The sequence below is a fragment of the Antechinus flavipes genome, chromosome 2 (assembly GCF_016432865.1).
Source record: "Antechinus flavipes isolate AdamAnt ecotype Samford, QLD, Australia chromosome 2, AdamAnt_v2, whole genome shotgun sequence".
NCBI classification, from domain to species: domain Eukaryota; kingdom Metazoa; phylum Chordata; class Mammalia; order Dasyuromorphia; family Dasyuridae; genus Antechinus; species Antechinus flavipes.
This window is the reverse complement of record NC_067399.1, coordinates 58,495,298-58,513,718: the sequence shown is the minus strand read 5'-3', so window position 1 is coordinate 58,513,718 and position 18,421 is coordinate 58,495,298. Positions and strand designations below refer to the sequence as shown.

The 18,421-nt window shown below is 42.0% G+C and overlaps 1 protein-coding gene across 1 annotated transcript; it reads left to right on the top strand.

Moving 5' to 3' along the window:
* The first annotated feature begins 4,856 nt into the window (after window positions 1-4,856).
* On the top strand, window positions 4,857-11,389 carry ADAD2 (adenosine deaminase domain containing 2). Its single transcript, XM_051982917.1, has 11 exons — window positions 4,857-5,678; window positions 7,076-7,219; window positions 7,980-8,120; window positions 8,485-8,532; window positions 8,940-9,065; window positions 9,274-9,424; window positions 9,507-9,674; window positions 9,823-10,046; window positions 10,257-10,494; window positions 10,583-10,703; window positions 10,834-11,389. Exons 1-11 carry the CDS (start codon window positions 5,348-5,350, stop codon window positions 10,936-10,938), a joined length of 1,797 nt encoding a protein of 598 aa, XP_051838877.1. The 5' UTR covers window positions 4,857-5,347; the 3' UTR covers window positions 10,939-11,389.
* The last annotated feature ends 7,032 nt before the right edge of the window (window positions 11,390-18,421 follow it).

Sequence of the window (18,421 nt, the reverse complement as noted above, 5' to 3'; positions counted from 1 at the left end):
GTAGGCCTGATTCAGGAAAACTATTGCCATAATTTACCATATCTATAACAAAACAAACAGAAATTATATAATAATCTCAACAAATTCAGAAAAAGCATTTGACAAAATACATAACCCATCCTATTAAAAACACTGAAGAGCATAGGGATAAAGAGAGTTTTCCTTAAAATAACATGCAGTATCTATCTAAAATCAAGAGCAAGGATTATTTGTAATGGAAAGAAGCTGGACACATTCCCAATAAGATTGCCCATTATTATCACTATTATTCAATATTGTACTAGAAATGTTGGTTTTAGCAATAAGAAAATAAAAAGAAATTAAAGGAATTAGAATAGACAATGAGGAGATAAAACCATCACTCTTTGCAGATGAAATGATGATATACTTAAAGAATCCTAGAAAATCATCCAAAAGCCTTTTTGAAACAACTTTAGTATAGTTGCAGGATATAAAATAAACCTACACAAATTATCAGCATTTCTATGTATTATTGACAAAGCAGCAAGAGAAATAAAGATAAATTACATTTAAAATACAATAAAATAAAATATTTGAGTATCTACCTGCCAAGACAAGCTCAGGAACTATATGAATACAATTATAAAACACTTTTCATAACTCTAGCAATCTAGTATTTGATAAGCTTCTGGGATAAGAACTCACTATTTCATAAAAATTGCTGGGAAAAACTGGAAAATCATATGTTAGAAACTTGGTACAGCTACATCTTACACCCCATGCCAAAATAAGGTCAAAATGGATACATGATTTGGGCATAAAAAGTTATACCATAAGAAAATTAGGAGATCTTTGGAAAACGGAGGAATTAATGATCAAAGAACTAGAGAATATTATGAGATGCAAAATGGACAACTTTGATTATATTAAATTAAAAGGTTTTGTATAAACAAAACCAACACAAACAAGACTATAAAAGAAATACAAAGCTGGGGGAAATTGTTTACAGCCAGTGTTTTCTTATAAAGGTCTTATTTCTAAAATATATAAAGAATTATATCAAATGTATAAAAATACAAGTCATTCCCAATTGATAAATGGTCAAAGGATATGAACAGATAATTTTCAGATGAAATTAAAGCCATATATAGTCATATGAAAAAATGCTCTAAATCACTATTGATTAGAAAAATGCAAATTAAAATAACTCTGAAGTACAAAATACCTCTTGGATTGGTTAAGATGACAGGAAAAAGCAATGATAAATACTGGAGGGGAGGTGGAAAAATTGGGACACTAATGCATTGTTGGTAGAGTTATGCAATGATCCCAACCATTCTGGAGAGCAGTTTGGAACTATGCCAAAAAGGCTATCAAACTGGCCATACCCTTTAATCCGGCAGTATCTCTACTGGATCTGTATCCCAAAGAGATCATAAAAGGAGAGAAAGGACTGACGTGCTAAAATTTAGCAGCTCTTTTTGTAGTGGCAAGGAATTGGAAACCTAGTAGATGTCCATCTGTTAGGGAATGGCTGAATAAATTATGGTATATGAATGTAATGGAATATTATTGTTCTATAAGAAACAATAAGCAGACTAATTTTAGAAAGATCTGGAAAGATTTATATGAACTCATATTGATCAAAATAAGAACCAGGAAAACATTGTACACAATAATAGCAAGAATGTGTGATGATCAACTATGAAAAAGACTTGGTTCTTTCAATGGTTCAGTGATCTAAGGCAATACTATTAAATTTTGGATAGAAAACTCCGTCTGCATCCATAAAAAGAACTATGGAGATTGATTATAAATCAACACATGCTATGTTCACTTCTTTTTTCTGTTTTTTTTTCCCTCTCCCTTGATTTTTCCTTTTTGTTCCGATTTTTCTCTCCCAATATGATTCATAAAAAAATGTGTATTTAAAAAGTTAACATACATGTATAATCAGAAAAAATAATAAAACAATTAATAAAGAAAAAAAAAGAAATTCGAAGTTCCTTGGGAGCACAGAGTGTTTTATTTTTTAGACTTGTTCCCATTTGCTTGTTCCATATGCTAACCTCCATTAGATTGTTAACTTCTTGAGGGCAGGAATTGTCTTTTGCCTCTTTTTGTATCCTCCATGCATAGTGTGATGCCTGCCTTGCATTTCGTAGATGTTTAATAAATGTTTGTTCATTATGTGTGTATCCTTACGGCCTTAGCACAATGTCTAGAACATAGTAGAGACTTAACAAATACTGGTGGACTGATTAATTGATTTCTATCTGGAAGAGAGGTTTACTAAAGCCCTTGAGGAAAAGCTGTTCCTCCTCTCTCTGTCCAGAGTACTAACTCTGTCTATCCATAGGCCGTTGGGTTGATGGTGTGAAGATAACCCCACTTAGTGATTGAAATTGTTTATTACCCTTGTAGCTCTCTAGAGTGTAGAACACAGGGTGGGTATAACTATGGCATCACCAAAAATATACACTTGTCTTCTTTTATGATATCTGTTGCGTGAAAATTTTTCAAATGGACATAGACCTCACTGGCATGTGATTCAATCACACTGATATTAACATATTTGTTTGCCCAGAGCCTCTCTAATATTTATCATTTTTAAAAATCATCTTTGTCACTCTGATGGATGTGAATAGAAACTCAGAATTACTTTGATTTGCAGTTTTCTAATTTTGAGTATTATTTAATATAGTTATCTAGGTAGCCTCATTTTCTCCCTTGAGAACTATCTGTTCCAGATGATCACCATTCCTCTACTTGAATATTAGAGACCTTGATACTAACCATGAAGTTAATTCCATTTTTGTCAGTTCTGTTACAAAGTGTTCCCTTATATTGAACTTTCCTCCTTTGAATATTACTTAGGATAACTTTTGTTCAGGTCAATTCTCCAAGAGCCTCCACATCTGCAGGAGCTGCAAGGCAGCCTTTGCTGACACAGATGTTGTGGATTAGGAATGAGATAAATTGGAGGCAGAGGAAAGAGGAGAGAGGTCAGACAATGAAATGGCCTCTCAGAGAGCAGCAGTACCTCTCCTTGTATCATCCTCTCACAAGAGGAGATCCATTCTATGTTGGATCTCCAGGAGCCACTTGTCAGGTGGCTCCTGTGTATTTCAGCAGCTCTCCCGTGTATTCCACAACTTTTACTTCTCCTCAGATAGATAGGTGACCTAATGAATAGTATGCCCAACTTGGAGTCATGAAGACCAAATCTGGCTCACTCTCTGTGTGACCCTGGACAAGGTTTTCCCTATTTGCCTCAGTTTCCTTAAGTGGGGAAGGAAATGGCAAACCACTCTAATATCTTTGCCAAGAAAACCCCAAATGAGATCATGATTCATACTGAAATAACTGAACAAAAAGCATTTCACCTTTTCTCTCTTGTCATCCCAGTTCTGCCAACTATCAAATGACTTACTTAGTAAACATTTATTAAGTACTTACTTTGTATATCACTAATAGTTTATGTGCAAAAAAATCTAACAAATGTGAAAAGATTTGCATTTTATTCAATTTATTATATATTTGTTAAATATAATTATATGTTATATTAAATTTATTAAAATGTAAAATATATAATAAATTTATTAAAAAGAGATACTTGTGGATAATTTTTGTCTGACTGAACTTGGCAGATTTTCCTTGAAGTATGACTAATTCCTCATCCTAACTCATGATGAACACTCTCCAGTGTGTTAATGTTCTAGGCATAGATGATAGTCTGATGTAGTCTGATTAGGACAGAGGAGAGCAGGACTGTCATTTCCATTAAAGGTCATAGGGTAAGGTCACAAGCAGGTTACTTTGAGGTTGAGGCTTAGCAATTACTATTAAGAGGATAAGATCCTAACAAAGGCAACTATAGTATGAGAATCTACTTTGGATAACAAGTGCATTAGAAAAGTACAGAATTCTAGTGAAGCTTCAGTTGCAATGAGGATCAATCAGAAGTTTTCTGAAGTAAATGGCATTCAAGTTGGGCTTAATTCAGCAGCTGAAGATGGGGTCTATGCCGTTTTAGTTTTAGAACCAGAGAAGACGTGAGCTCATCTCATTTTTTATCTTGTTGTATATAGATGTTTATATGTTGTCACTTCCATCAGAATACAAGAGTTATAAAGTGGTAATTAAAACATACAAAATTCTGGTGATCAGGGCTTTTCCCCATGTTTTGTACGTTATCCCTGCTGCTAAGCACTGTGCTTAGCACACAATAGGAGCTTAGTAAATGCTTCAAACTAAGATCTGAATCTAGGTCCTGATTCCAACACTACCCTGTTTTCCTCTCTCCATCATAATCCAGTGGGCAGAGACCTCAGTCCTCCAAAGAACACTTACAACGCAGCCTTAAGGGGTATTTCACTCTCATGCAGGGGGAGGGGAAGATGGAAAGGGAGAAACTGTTGCATTTAACAACAACAAAACTCTTCTCTGCATCCCGGATGCTCCAGATTGCACAAGTTTAAGTGCCTTAACCTGGTGTCTACTAGGAAAATTAAATAAATAGTTTCAATACAATGTTTCCTTTTATTTAATGCAATCAAAGGCCCTGTGAGTTTCACCAGATTGCCAAAGGGAGTCTATGACTCAAACAAACCAGAGGAAGAATCTTGGCTCCAGAAAAACTTCCCCTAACAGGTTTTTCCAGGCTCAGCTGAGTACCTGGGCTACTTTAAGCAGCTGTTCCTTTGATTGGCGGGAAGCGGCCGCGCCGACTGAACTCTTATTGGTTTAAGCCGTGGGAAAAGGCGGGGTTTGAAACCAAGGGAACCGTCACGTGGGTAACGGGCGTCTCACGTGGGTAACGGGCGCCACGTGCAGAGGCCGCTGGCTGTGAGGTGAAGGGATGGGGTGAGGAGGAGAAGTGGGGTGCGGGAGAATCGCCGAGCCTCGAGGCCTCTCCTCCTTCACTAGGGCTTCTCCGTCGCCCCTTCCCCATGGAGAAATCCCTTTCCCTTGTAAAGCTGGCGGGCTTCCTTTCTCCGCTTTCCCCCAAAGCCTGGAGACCGGCGGTGACCCCGAGTTTGGAGGCGGGAAATTAGGGAGCCCCCGAGATTCTGGCCTAGCTGCTGGACCCGCGTGGCCGCGGCCAAGGCCCTGAACTGCCCCAGGCCTCACTTTCCCCGTTCAATGATAAGGCTTGGACTGCAGGGTCCTTGAGATTCTCCTCCACCTCCCTCTAGATGCCTTAGTTTTCTTAGATGGAAAATAAGGGATTTAGGCCACTTGACCCCTGGGCAGGTATCTTACCTACCTCTGCCTGCCTCCATTTCTCCTCTGTAAAATAGGAGTAGTCAGAGCACCCTGCTTCCCAGAGTGGTTGTGTAAGGATCAAAAGGGACTATGTTTGCAAAAGCGCTTTAAAGGCGCTATGCAAACCTTACAGGGAGGGATGGTCAAGGTCAGGTCTGAGTTGAGCTCATCTTATGCTTGTCTCTTCTCTCCTTCCCCCCTTCCTCTCCATTCTCCTTCCTCACCCCCTCTCTCCATTTCCTTCCCCTTCTCCCCGTTCCCCAGCAGCTGCTTTCCCAGCATGGATGAGGCAACCCGCAGGAAACCCCGCCTGGCAGCCTCTCTGCAGATTCCCTGGAGGCCTTCGGAAGGCTCTGCCCAGGTTTCCTCGGAGACTCAGCCTTCCAAAGCTGAGCCCCTTAGGGGAGAAGAGAAGAAGAAGAAGCTTGGGAACGAGGCTGCAGGGGATGGTAGGGAAGGAGACCTTGGACCTCTGGGGATGGGAGTAGGGGCAGTAATCACCTTGAGAGAATAGGCGATGGGGGGGGAGGGAGGAGGGGGAATAGAGAAGAAAAGATTTAAGGGGAATAGGGATACTAGTTTTCAGCCAGTTGTGGGGCACTGTGGTTAGAGTAGATATGAAAACTTGAGTTCTGGGGAAGCCACTTAAAGCTCTGCCTGTCTCATTTTCCTCATGTATGATAATGAGGATAATAGTAGCACCATCTTCCCAGGGTTATTGTGAGGTTCTAATGAGATAATATTTGTAAAAAGTTTTGCAAGCCTTAAGATGCTTTTATATATATACTTATATAATGTATTGTGTAATATACATATATAATGTGTGTATATATATGCATATTTATATATAAACATAAATGCAATTATTCTTAAGTATTTGAAGATAGTCCTATGGAAGAAGTAGACATATCTTGGTATATCTTCTGAATAAATGGAAAGCATCTTATTAATAAACCCTTATTATGCATCAAGTGCTGGATTGAGGACTAGGATTACAAATACTAGAAGGAAGGCAGTCCTCCTTATCTTCATGGATTTTGATTTCCATTAGGAGGAGAAAACACATAGGCACATGGACCCTCTGTATTGTTACCATTCTTGTAACTAGTTACTGACTGGGGAATTTTCAACTTGTTTCCCCCAGATATAATAGTTACCTTCTGTATTGTTACCATTCTTGTAACTAATCACAGATGAATTTTCAATGTGTTTCCTCCATGTATAATACTTAATGTTTTCTCAAGCTGAACCTTATGTTTCTCTTGTTTGAGTATATATTTTTTGTTCTTTTATCACTTAATCTTCCTATGCATTATGTGTGTGTGTGTATTTGTGTGTTTATGGGGTGTCTGCGACCATCCAAACAACTTGTTCTTGGAGGGTTGTTTTGGTTTGGAAAGTTACAGTGGAATCATAGGGAAGTAGATTGGCATATACTTTGTGGGAGTAATTGGTGATAGTTGGCAGAGAAGGAGATTTTGTTTTGATGTGAAAATGAATGACTTTCACTGTTCAAAGGTGGAAGGGGTTGCCATGGAAGGGAGGAGGAGCTCTCTCTAACTGAGAGGTAGATAACTGTTGGTTGGAATGAAGCAGAGGAAAGGCCTATTTAGGGAAACTGGTTACAGGGGTCAGGGAAGTCCCTTGCTAGGAGGGAGGTAATGCATGGGGAAAGAGCACTGGGCTGCAGTCCTGCTCCACAGCCATATAACCTGGCTCTCAGTCCCCCTGGACCTCAGTTTCTTATTCTGATCAAGCAGGAATTTGAACTAACTGATCCTTAGGCCACTTGAGATTCCAGTTTTAACAGTCCATAGTCATAACTCCATGAACTCTCCTCAATTAGGGCCACTTCCAGATCCTCCAGCGGTGGTGAGGGAGCTGATCCTTGGCCACAAAGACCCCCCTCCAGGCCAGGCCCTGAGCCTCCTGACTCGCTATGCAACAGGCATGGGCCTTACTCTGCGCTTTGTGGAGAGTGAGGTCCAAAGTAAGTGAACTGGGATACAGGTCATTGTGTGCTGAATATTGGGATGGGATGAAAGAAGACTGGCAGAGAGTTATAGAAGCAGGCCTTTGACCCTGGGGATCCTGAGGTCTGGCTGGGGAGATGGGAACTAATGCTCCTCTCTTTCCTATCACTCTCCTGCTGGAGATTCTCTTCTGTAAAATTCCAGCTCTGCCACATATGTGAGATTAGGCAAATTATCCCACTAGTCTATATAGTTTACTCTTTTTAAAATTAAACTTTACTTTTATGGCACTGTTGTTTTATATTCCTATGCCATAATTTCTTAAGCCATTCTGGAACTATGTTTGGAGCCATGCCCCAAAATTCCTAAAGTGGGTTTAAACCTTAAACCTGGTGATATCATTTTTTTCTTTTTTTCCTGGTGATATCATTAATAGGTCATTACTCAAAAAGGGGGAAAGGACCAATATATTAAAAAAATATTTATAGCAACTCTTTTTTTTTTTGTATGTGGTGGCAAAGAACTGAAAACTAAGGGGAAGCCCACCTATTTACTCTTTTGTCAAATAAGGGGGAGGGGGAAACTAGACTGGAATGTCTCTTAAGATCCTTCTATGGAATCTATAAATGTTAAAATATATTTTTAATTTTTTTAAAGTAGAAACTATTTTAAGGAAGAGTCTGAGAGGCTTAGGGAGGCAGCTGGGGATTGGCCTTCTGAACAGGTGGGGCAGTGGAGACTCTTTTCTGTTTCTAAAATCCTTTTTCCTTGCTTAAGTTCCCTTTCGACACTTCTCTGTCTGTGCGGTGCTGGATGAGGTGTCCTGTCCTGAGGGCACTGGGAGCAGCAAGAAGGAAGCAAAGGGACAAGCAGCCATCCTGGCTCTCAATTGTGTCAGGACCCAGCTGGAAAACCCAGGTAATCTCCCTCAGAAGGAGAAGGTTCCTACAGGAAAAGGAAGACTGAACCTGCTCTTGTGACCTTGGACAAAGCTCAGCTCGAGGTCTGTTTTCTGATTTGTAGGATGAGAGGGATTTATAGTAAATGATGTCTTTTACCTCAAACATCTTGAGGCTAGGTTGCCACCAAGGTGTCCTCTGATCCAGATGCTGGAAATGGGAGGAGAGGTGATCATCAGCCCATTAGGAGACTGGGCTGTAGGCTTCCTGGGTTACAGGACCGTCACAGCCTTGCCCCCTTTCATGGTTGGGGGGAAGAGCAGAAACTTGCATCCCAGGTAATTCAAAAGAAAGACCCTGCAGTTCCCTTTTTTCTTTTGCAGCCCCCTTCAAAACTCCCAACAACTTCCCGCTCTGTTCTTTAACTGCAGGTGAGCCTTCCTTGGTAACTCTCCCTTCCATTCCACCCTACCTTACAGGCTTTGAGTCAGAGTGGCCATGTGTCTGCAGGGGACGCTTCTCTAATGAGGGGCACAGCTTCCCTTACCCTACCTTTACAGGCTTTGAGTCAGAGTGGCCATGTGTCTGCAGGGGACACTTCTCTAATGAGGAGCACAGCTTCCCTTACCAGATAGCCCATCCTTGGGGGAGTTAGGACTTGTGCCCAGCCTTCTCGTTCTTCTTGGTCCCAGAAGCCAGTCCCGATTCCCTGGCTCCTGTACCCCAAAGTATGCTGGATGAAGAAAGGGGAGTAGAATCAGCATTGGGGATGGGTAGAAGATTGAGTGTTCTTCCTATCCTCTCCCTGGTCCCACTGATATTCCTGCCCTTCTTCTAGAAAACATTCTGACCCACGAGCAGCGTTGTGCAGCTGTGGTGAGCTCCGGCTTTGACCGCTTAATAGGTGAAAACTCCCCATACCGAGGCTGCAAGCGGACCATAGCAGCTGTCATCCTTGAAAGGGGTATGGAAGCCTGAGACTTTGTTCGCCAACCCCATCCTTAGGGGGGCAGGGAGCCCTAGAATCCTCTTCCCTTCTAGCTTTTCTTTTCCTTCTTTCCCTCGGGTCTCATTTTATGATCTCCCCCAAGTCTCCCTTTCCCATTTTTCTGTCCAGTGCTCCCTTCCCTCCCTTCTCCCCCCAGCTGCTCTTCTCCCTATTCTTCCTGCAGAGGTCCCTGATGACAGGGGCAGCTGTAGGGAGACCTATGAGCTGGTTGCTTTGGGTACGGGCTCAGGCGGCTACAGGGGCTGGATAGAATTCATGGGCCGGAGACTCCACGACACTCACAGCTTGGTCATTGCCCGCCGTGCCTTGGTCAGGTGAGACATAAAGAAAGGACCTGTGGGGAAGACCACTGATCCCAGGATCCCTACCCTCAGTCGTGTTCTCCATCTTTCTTAGGTTCCTCTTCCGGCAGCTCCTTCTGGTGGCTAGTGGGGGTCCAGAGGGGGCAGAACGTTCAGTGCTGACCCCCCGACCAGGCCCTGGTCCTCCCCTTGCCCTGAAGCCCAAAATCTTCTTACACTTGTACCTCAGTGACACACCTGCAGGGGCTGCACATGACATCTAGTACGCTGGACATTTGGTTTTGGGGGTCTCTGGAATGGGAAGGTTGTGATCGAGGTGGGAGAGGGAGGACAGAAAGGAGGGATCTGGAGACCTGCTGTGTCTGTGCCAGTCCCTCTCCCTGATCTCCCCTCCTTTTCTCCTCCTCCAGTCTCCCTTCCCCAGGGGGCTCTCTCCACAGTCCCTCTCTCCGTCTTCAAGCCCATGCCCGGGGAGAGCTGCGACCTGTCTGCTATCTCGCCCCAGGATTCCGGGCAGCGCGGGTCTGCTCGCTGTCGGCCAGTGACAAAGTGGCTCGATGGGCAGTGCTGGGGTTGGGAGGGGGCCTGCTGGCCCACTTCCTGCCTCCACTCTATGCAACCAGCCTCGTCCTTGGTGAGAGGCCCAGGAGGGGAGAAAGAAGAGGAGGCTGGAGAGGGGGAGGATCCTGGAAGGCAGCCCTGGGTTTGGGGCAAGGGTCTGGCCCTCCTGAAACCTCAGTTTCCCCATGTATATAATGACAAGGTCCCTTCTAACTCTTGGGGGCAGGTTGTGTGTGGGGAGGAGAGCTGACCCTCTTCCCCTCAGAATTGTGTTTCCTCACAGCTGACTCCTGCCATGACCCTTCAACTCTGAGTCGGGTCATCCATGACCGGCCCTGCCTGGAGGGAGGCCCAGGCCTGCCACCTCCCTATGCACGTAACCCTCTGCACCTGTTTCTGGGACCACCTGTGGCTCCCCAGGATTCTGTACCTTCCAACTGCCAGGGCCTCAGCCTCAACTGGAGCCTGGGAGACAGCAGCTTGGAAGTTGTGGATACCACCACAGGACGCGTGTGGGCAGAGTAAGGCCTGGTGGTGTTGGGGAGGGGGGTATGGGAGTGGAGCCCCAAGTGGACAGGGGTGACCTGGAGCCTCTTCTTCCCCACCCAGAAACTCCCTGGGTCCTCCCTCCCGACTCTGCAAAGCGGCCCTCCTGCGTGCTTTCCGCCAGGCGGCCCAAGCCCTGGGAAGATTTGACCTCTTGGCACTGGACACGTATGAGGTGGCCAAGGTCAGTGGTCACTCCTCATTTAGCCAGATCCTGTAGTGCTTCCACCAGGAGGTCTTGTCTTGAGCCCCATTGTTTCTTCTTCACCCTTGCTCTGCCTTGAGACTGAGGGCTACTCTGATGCTCTTTCCAGGCAGGGACATACCGAGCTGCTCGTCAGGAGTTGACCACTTACCTGGAACAGCAGGACTTGGGTTCTTGGCCCTCCAAGCCTCTGGTGGGCGGGTTCTGTCACTGAACACGGGCATCTGGGGGGTTGCTCTGTAGGCGTGTGTGTGTGTGTGTGAGAGACCCAGGTGGGGGGTTATGGCAGGGATTATAAAGTATGGGGGTTATAAAGTACGTATACTTGTGTATGTATCAGGTGGGAGGTTATAAAGTGTATGTGACCAAGTGGGGGTTATAAAGTGTGTATTTGTATCTGAGACATAGATGGGGGGTTATAAAGTGTGTATGTATATGTGACATGTATATATGTGTTATAAAATGTGTATGTGAGAAACAGGTGGGGGGTTATGGCAAGGATTATAAAGTGCCCTGACATTAAGGGACTGGGCTGGGCATGATTTAAGAAAGAGGGTCTAAATTGTGGTAGTGAGGTAGGATCACTTGAGACCCCTGGTTGGAAGCCATGTGCTTTATGATTTGTTCTGAATAAATTCTTTGCTCTGTGCAGTTGTGGTTAGAAATGATAATGTTATCTCTGTTTTAATTCTCACAACACTCTCACAACACTCTTGTGACATTGAGGAGCTAGTAGAGATGGTATCTCAGATTACAGAGTGTAAATTCAGAAGTTAAATGCCTTGTATTGCCTTCCAAGGGAAGTATTCCTAGATTTTAAATGGAAAATATTAGCAAACCCAAGGCAGGTCTGGGACATCTTGGAATGGAAACTATCTTGGGATGGAAGTACAAGAGATTTTCAGGGTTGCCAGAGTAAGGGAGTGGCTTTGTGCAGTGTCACCCCCAAGACCATTCAGAAATGTCATGAGGAGTCTGTACAGGGGCTGAGATCACAAATCACCCACCATAATAAACCATGCAGTGTGATTGGTCCCTTTCTGTCTGACTTTTCATCAAGTCCAGCTTTCTGTAAACCTTGTATCCAGAGAAGTACTTTCTAACCACCATAGATTATTCACATATCATAGGGCTTGGGAATGATGGAAAGCAGGAATTCAGTCAGGCTTCCTGGCTCCAGTTGCAGTCCTTTTTACATTCTACAGACATCTCAGGAATAAGTCCAGTCCCCGCCTTTCCCTGGCCTGCCCTCTCACCTACCACTTTCCCTGGATACTGATTCTCTGACGAGTCAGATTCCCCACTCCCTTTTTCCAATTCTTAGGCATTGGAAAACAGCCTTTAGAAAGTAGAGCCCTAGGGCCCTAGAGCCTCTGTCCAGAACTCTGGACAGCTCCTGGCTAGTTGCCTTCACTTAGCTTTAGGCTTTTAGACAGGGGACTATGGATCCGTGAAGTGGGAGAAGGGGGGAATCATGGAGTGTGGAGACCAGGGAAAGAAGTTCCAGTCTGTGCTATCTTGCCTTGTCCACCAGCCAACTTTGTGAACTCTACATTGGGGGTTTGTACTTTCTTCTCTTGTAATCCTGTGATCTGGCTTCTGATCTCATTTTAGTCATGTCTGATTCTTGGTGATCCCATTTGGAATTTTCTTGGCAGAGATTCAGGAGTGGTTCATAATTTCCTTCTCCAGCCCATTTTACAGATGAGAAAATTAAGACAAAAAGGGTTAAATGACTCATACAGGGTCACACAGCTACTAAATGTCTCGGGATAGATTGAAGCTCACAAAGACAAGGCTTCTAGGCTGCAGGCCAGGCACTCTCTCCTCTGTAGCTTGTGTCACTCACCCAACACGCTCAACCCAGGGCCCAATCTAGGCTTCGCTGGACATAATCTGTCACACGCTTCCCCTTCTCACACCACACGGCTGTCACATGGGCAAGTCTCCTCACCTTACTATTGCAACAGCCTCATTTTTCTTGCCTTAAGTCTGGTCTTCCACAGCTCAACCCAAACCAAAGGACATTCCTGATCACTTCACCTTTCTGGCCTCTTCACCTAGGCTTCTTGGAGTGGGGGATGAGGTGAAGAAGTGTGGGGGGTTTGGAGGTGGGGAGAAATGGGGGGATGCTGCTTTTGAGGTCAGCTCAAAGGTATCTTTTACTTTGAGCCATTTTCTGCCAGCTGCTCTGCTCCACTGCCTCCTTGACTCTGGTGCTTCCCCCAGGATAAGCTCTCACCTGAAATCTCATCATGGAGATTGATCCTGATTTTGATAATCATTGCAACCTCCTGGGCACTGTTGTAGGTGGGGGTGGGCTGAGGACTAGCCACCTTCTTCCTCCTCTCACTTTTCAGCTTCCTCCATTAAATTAGAAGCTTCTTGAGGGCAGGGACCATTTTGTTTCTATAACCAGTGCTGGCACATAGCAGGCATTCACTGTTCATGTGTCTTGCGTGTACTGATATTTATATAAATTGTATTTCCCTTTATAGAGCATGAACTCTCAGAAATAAAGAGCTGTTTTTCGCTTTCTCTCTGTATTCTCAAATCTTAGCACAGCACCTGGCTCTTAATAAACACTTTGAATGCTTATTGATGGTTTGAGTTTGAATCCTGCCAAAAACAAATGTGTGACCCTAGTCAAGTCACTCTTATTCTTTAGACTCAGTTTTTCCTCCTCTGTGAGAAAAGGGGTTTGGATTTCATGGTCTTCCATCTCTTCATCTTAGGGCAGTTAGATGGCTCAGAGGGTAGAACGCTGGGCCTGGAGTCAGGAAGACCTGAGTTCAAATGCAGGCTCAGTTAAGTGATTTACCTATGATTCCACAGCTAGCAAGTTTTAGTTAGGCTCCATTCAATAATTAGTATTCTGGACTCAAAGATGGCAGTAGGATAAGATGGGAGCATGATGAATTGAGAGGCCAAATGCCAGGATTCAAATCCTGCCGTGAGGCTATTTAGCTTTGGAACCTTGGATAAATTGTTTCTTTGCTTTGGCTTTAGTTTCTCCATATAGAAAATAAGGAAGTTGAATCTCTTAAGATTCCATGATGTCAGGAATGAAAATAGGTCTTCTACTTACCAACCTTTCCCCCTATTTCACAATGCCATCACTGGGGCCTAGTTCTGGGTTAATGTTGCTAAAAGTGTTTTCTATCCATTGACTGCATTTTGTCATGCATGGACACAGATGGGAGAGAAAGCTCTTCTGATTCCATTTGCTTTTACACTTTAATGACTATCTCACAAACAAAACAGTTATTCAGGCTATTTTTTAGTCCAGATTTAAAAACAAATGACCGGATTATCTCACTCTATTCTGTCCTCATTTTCTCCTGGGGGCAAATTCTGCATCTCTAGTGACACTATGGGCTCTCAGGATGAGGCTCCATTTAGTTGTGAAACAGAATAGATTTCAATTAGAGATCAGTAAGGAAGGAAACACCAGGGGACTATTAATTGCTTTCCTTCCTCCTTTCCTTCCTATTATTACAAAGATATCCTTATTTTTTTTCAGGCATCTCTTGTGATGTGTGACACTTCTAGGGAAAGAGGTGATGATAGCTTGAGATTATTACCTCAGTTTCTAAAAGTCTAATTTTGAGAAACAGTTGAAACTGGAGGTAGGCCAGCTTATGCTTCCTCTGCACCAGGCAAGGCAAGGTGTTCTAGGTCAGAACTTAAACTTTTTTCCACTTGTAATACCTTTTCTTCCAAAAAATCTTTATAAAGGTGTAGGAAATAGGTATAGAAATCATATACTTACTGATAAGTTACATGAGCCCATATGGGCTTGTGACTGCTGTTCAAGAAGTTTTATTTTAGGTGATGCTGCTGCTTTTGGGGGGATTAGTATTTACAAAGACATGAAAGAGCAAGTCACATCTCCCAGCAAACGAATTCATCTGCTAGATTTCAAAAACAACCTCAAACCTCTCCTAGCACCTCATGAGTGATGCAGATATCTCGAATTTGTTTCAGCTGATACAAAATGAGATGGTTGGGCTAAGTGATTAAACCTGACATGACAAAAATTAAGAAATGTAGGATTGAAGACTTTTATAACTCTTAAGGACTGCAAAATGCACTCAGTGGATCACGTCTTTAAATTCCTTTCCAACCTTAACCTTTGATTTCTGAGACCATTTTTTGCTCTGAGGCAACAATATGAAAAAAGTTAAGTATGCCTTGTGTGGATAGTTTGCCAAAATATCAACAAAGTACTTTGCAAACTCTCCTATAATATACAAGCTGAGAGGTAGTGGGATGGGGGTAGATAAGGACTAATAGGATAACAAAGTAGATTGAATGACTTATGTTAGTAATTAATGACTTAAGAATGACTATTTAATTCATTACTTCATCAAGTGATCAACCACTGGCCTCTGAGGAGTCCAGTCAATTTGGAGAGTTTTTAATGGAATTAAAAATATAAGTTCCCCAAGAAACTTATCCTTGATTTGATATGTTTATTAATGACTTGGAAAAAGACACAAATGGCCAGCTTATCAAAACTACAGAAAACCCAAATCTGTGAGGGACACATTGTATGAATGAGTCAGGAACCAAAAAAGATTTTGTTTGACAAGCTATTGGGCAGAATCTAATTAGACTATACTTAGTATACTTAGATTATACAAATTGATAAGTACTTACTAAGTGTCAGGTTCTTTACTAAGTGTTAGATACAAATCAAAAGAAAGGCATTTTTATTCTGGTGAGGGAAGACAACACAACGAAGCTGAAAATTGGAAGGGGATAAGGCTGCAAAGAAGCTTGAAGACTCAGGAATACAAGTCAGAGGGAAATATAGAAGTAAATATGGCTGATTTGGGTGCTTTGAATAAAATGGAATTTCAAATAACCAATCAGAGGAAGGGGCTGTGACCTGAAAGGAGAAGACTACTGGATCCTGATGAAGTTCAGAGAGGAGTGAAGTAATGAATATAAAATCTTGGGTTTTAAAAAATCCAACAGATTCACAAGTAAGATATAGGGGGAGACATGATTCTGTTTGAAAGATTGATTTGAATAAACCAAGGGAATTGGTGTGTGGGGGGAACATGGTTGGGGAGGATGTGAAAGGTGGCTTCAAGCATTTGAAGGATTGTTCCATGGAATAAGGATAAGACTTGTACCTCACCCTAGTGCACAGAATCAGCACATGGGGGTTACTGAGAAACCCATTTGGGCTTAATGTAAGATGAACTATCCCAATGATTCAAACCATCCAGAAGCATATTGGGCTGCCCCCAGACACAGTGCATGAAGGCTAGGGGACCCTTTCTTTGAGGATTGTATAGAAAACCTTGTTCAGATTAATTTCACCTCTGAAATTCAATGATCCTGAAAATTGTAAGGCAAAGAGCTCTGAATTGGGATTCAGAGTGAATTCAGATGAGGGAAATAGGGAAGTTTTACATCAATAAAATGGAGGGTATATATTTGGGATAGTGGGAGATGAAGTGGAGTAGGGGTGTGGTGAGGTGAAAGGAACACAGATTTTTTGCTGAATTTTCCAAAAGATTGAATTTAATTACATGTACATGTAGTCTCTGAATTTTCCTCAAATTAACATTCAGCTACTGAATAATTGTGGTTGCAGGGAAAAAGTGAATGATTAAAGACCCAGAAGCCTATTAGCCAGCCCATTTACTACAGATTATTCCCCTAGGAGATCATTTAAATTGATTTACTTTTTTGTGCTGGGCTGGTGACATCAGCTGAGACATAAAGATCTAGAAAAATGCCTATTATAGTACAATGCGTCTGTCTCTACCAACCTTTTCGTGCCCATTAATCACATAATTATTGAGTAAACAAGTTATTCAGAGTGACATTTGCCGGTGTGTTCTGCCAAATAAGTAAAATTTGTTCCCACATTGCATCAATCTGCTTGCTCAGTCCTTGGCTCCCAGGATAGTCTTTGCACAGCAGACTTTGTTCTAGAGCTTAGATACAACTTATGGAGTGGGTGAGGCAATAAAAATCTATTTTGAAAGAGTGGCCTGAATTTTCCTTGTCTCATGTTCGATACACTCTAGATCAAGTCCACCTGTTATGTACAGGTAATGTACTAAGCTCTTGGGGATACAAATTAAGACAAAAAAAAAAAAAAAACAACCACCCAGTCCCCATTGTTTAGCTGCTTTCAAATTGAGGGAGCCAATATGAAAACTGTATACAAACAATATATATGGATTTAGGCACATTACAATGCTCTCTGAGTCATGTCTGTTGAGGACATATTTTATTCAAGGCACAGGTTGTTTTAACTCCAGCCCAATAGCTCACATTCTGCCTCTTTCATGAAGCCTCCTTTGAGTTCCCTTAACAGGAAGTGATTTCTCTCCACTCTGAATTCCTGTAAATAATTTGAACCACTCATTTGGCATTTACCATATTTTGCCTTTACTTTTTCTTTTTGATTGGTTGCCACACAAGACTGCAGTAGCTTGGAGGGTAATAGCTTTTTTCCCCTTCTATTCCTTATAGTGTCTAGCACATAATATACATGTATGTATATTCACAAATGTCCGATGGATGAATGAGAGGATATTAACTATTTTCTTGCTTTAGGAGAAAAAGGCCATAACAAGTTAACTTAAATCTTTAAAACTTCAGTTTCATCAGTAGTCTAATTTTCCACAAAAATGAGAGCCCGGTTTATGAACCCTATAAAGAGTAACTGAATTTCCTGGGACTTTACATGGGGCAAAGAGTCCAGGAACCATTATGTAGATAGCTCTTTTGATTTCCTATAGGTCTATTAGGTCTTCTACATACCAAATTGCCACTTAACCTTCTGAGCCTATCCAAATCTTATCTATCTTTAAAGGATGAATTTAAGCTCTAACTTCTCTATGGAAAATACTTTTAAAATATCACAATAGTCAAACTATTAACAGGGAAATGTTTATTTATTGCCCTTCTAGATCTTTTGTAAATAATGCTTGTTCATTCTGTCACCAAAAGGCAGCAGGGGATAACTCTCTGAAACATCTTCCACTGACACAGATCACAAATCGAATAATATTAGGATTGCTTAAGGCTTAAGGTTGCTTAAGGGATTCTCCCAAAGTCATATGGATAATAAACATCAGAAATAGCAAGGGATAGTAGGTTTTATGCAGAGCCTAGTGTCAGAAAGCTCTAGTTTCTCATTAAATTGTGTTTCCAATTTGTCAATCAGTCCCAAAAGACTAATGATGAAGCATACTATCCACTCCAGAAAAAAAGAAATATTTATTGAATACAAATTGAAGCATCCTATTTTCACTTCTTCCCTCCCTCCCTCTTTCCTTCCCTCCCTCCCTCCCTCCTAACTCCCTTTCTTTCTTTCTTTCTTTCTTTCTTTCTTTCTTTCTTTCTTTCTTTCTTTTCTTTCTTTCTTTCTTTCTTCTTTCTTTCTTTCTTCCTTTCTTCCTTTCTTCCTTCCTTTCTTTCTTTCTTTCTTTCTTTCTTTCTTTCTTTCTTTCTTTCTTTCTTTCTTTCTTTCTTTTTCTTTCTTTCTTTCTTTCTTTCTTTCTTTCTTTCTTCTTTCTCTTTCTTCCTTCCTTTCTTCCTTTCTTCCTTTCTTCCTTTCTCTTTCTTTCTTTCTTTTTCTTTCTTTCTTTCTTCTTTCTTTCTTTCTTTCTTTCTTCTCTTTCTTCTTTCTTCTTTCTTTCTTCTTTCTTCTTTCTCTTTCTTTC

Bases quoted from the DNA above. Each gene is read 5' to 3' on its own strand.
- ADAD2 (XM_051982917.1), top strand. From the start codon at position 5,348: ATGCAAACCTTACAGGGAGGGATGGTCAAGGTCAGGTCTGAGTTGAGC. The intron at 5,679-7,075 runs GTAGGGAAGGAG...CTCCTCAATTAG, and splicing joins GAACGAGGCTGCAGGGGATG to GGCCACTTCCAGATCCTCCA. The intron at 8,533-8,939 runs GTGAGCCTTCCT...CCCTTCTTCTAG, and splicing joins GCTCTGTTCTTTAACTGCAG to AAAACATTCTGACCCACGAG.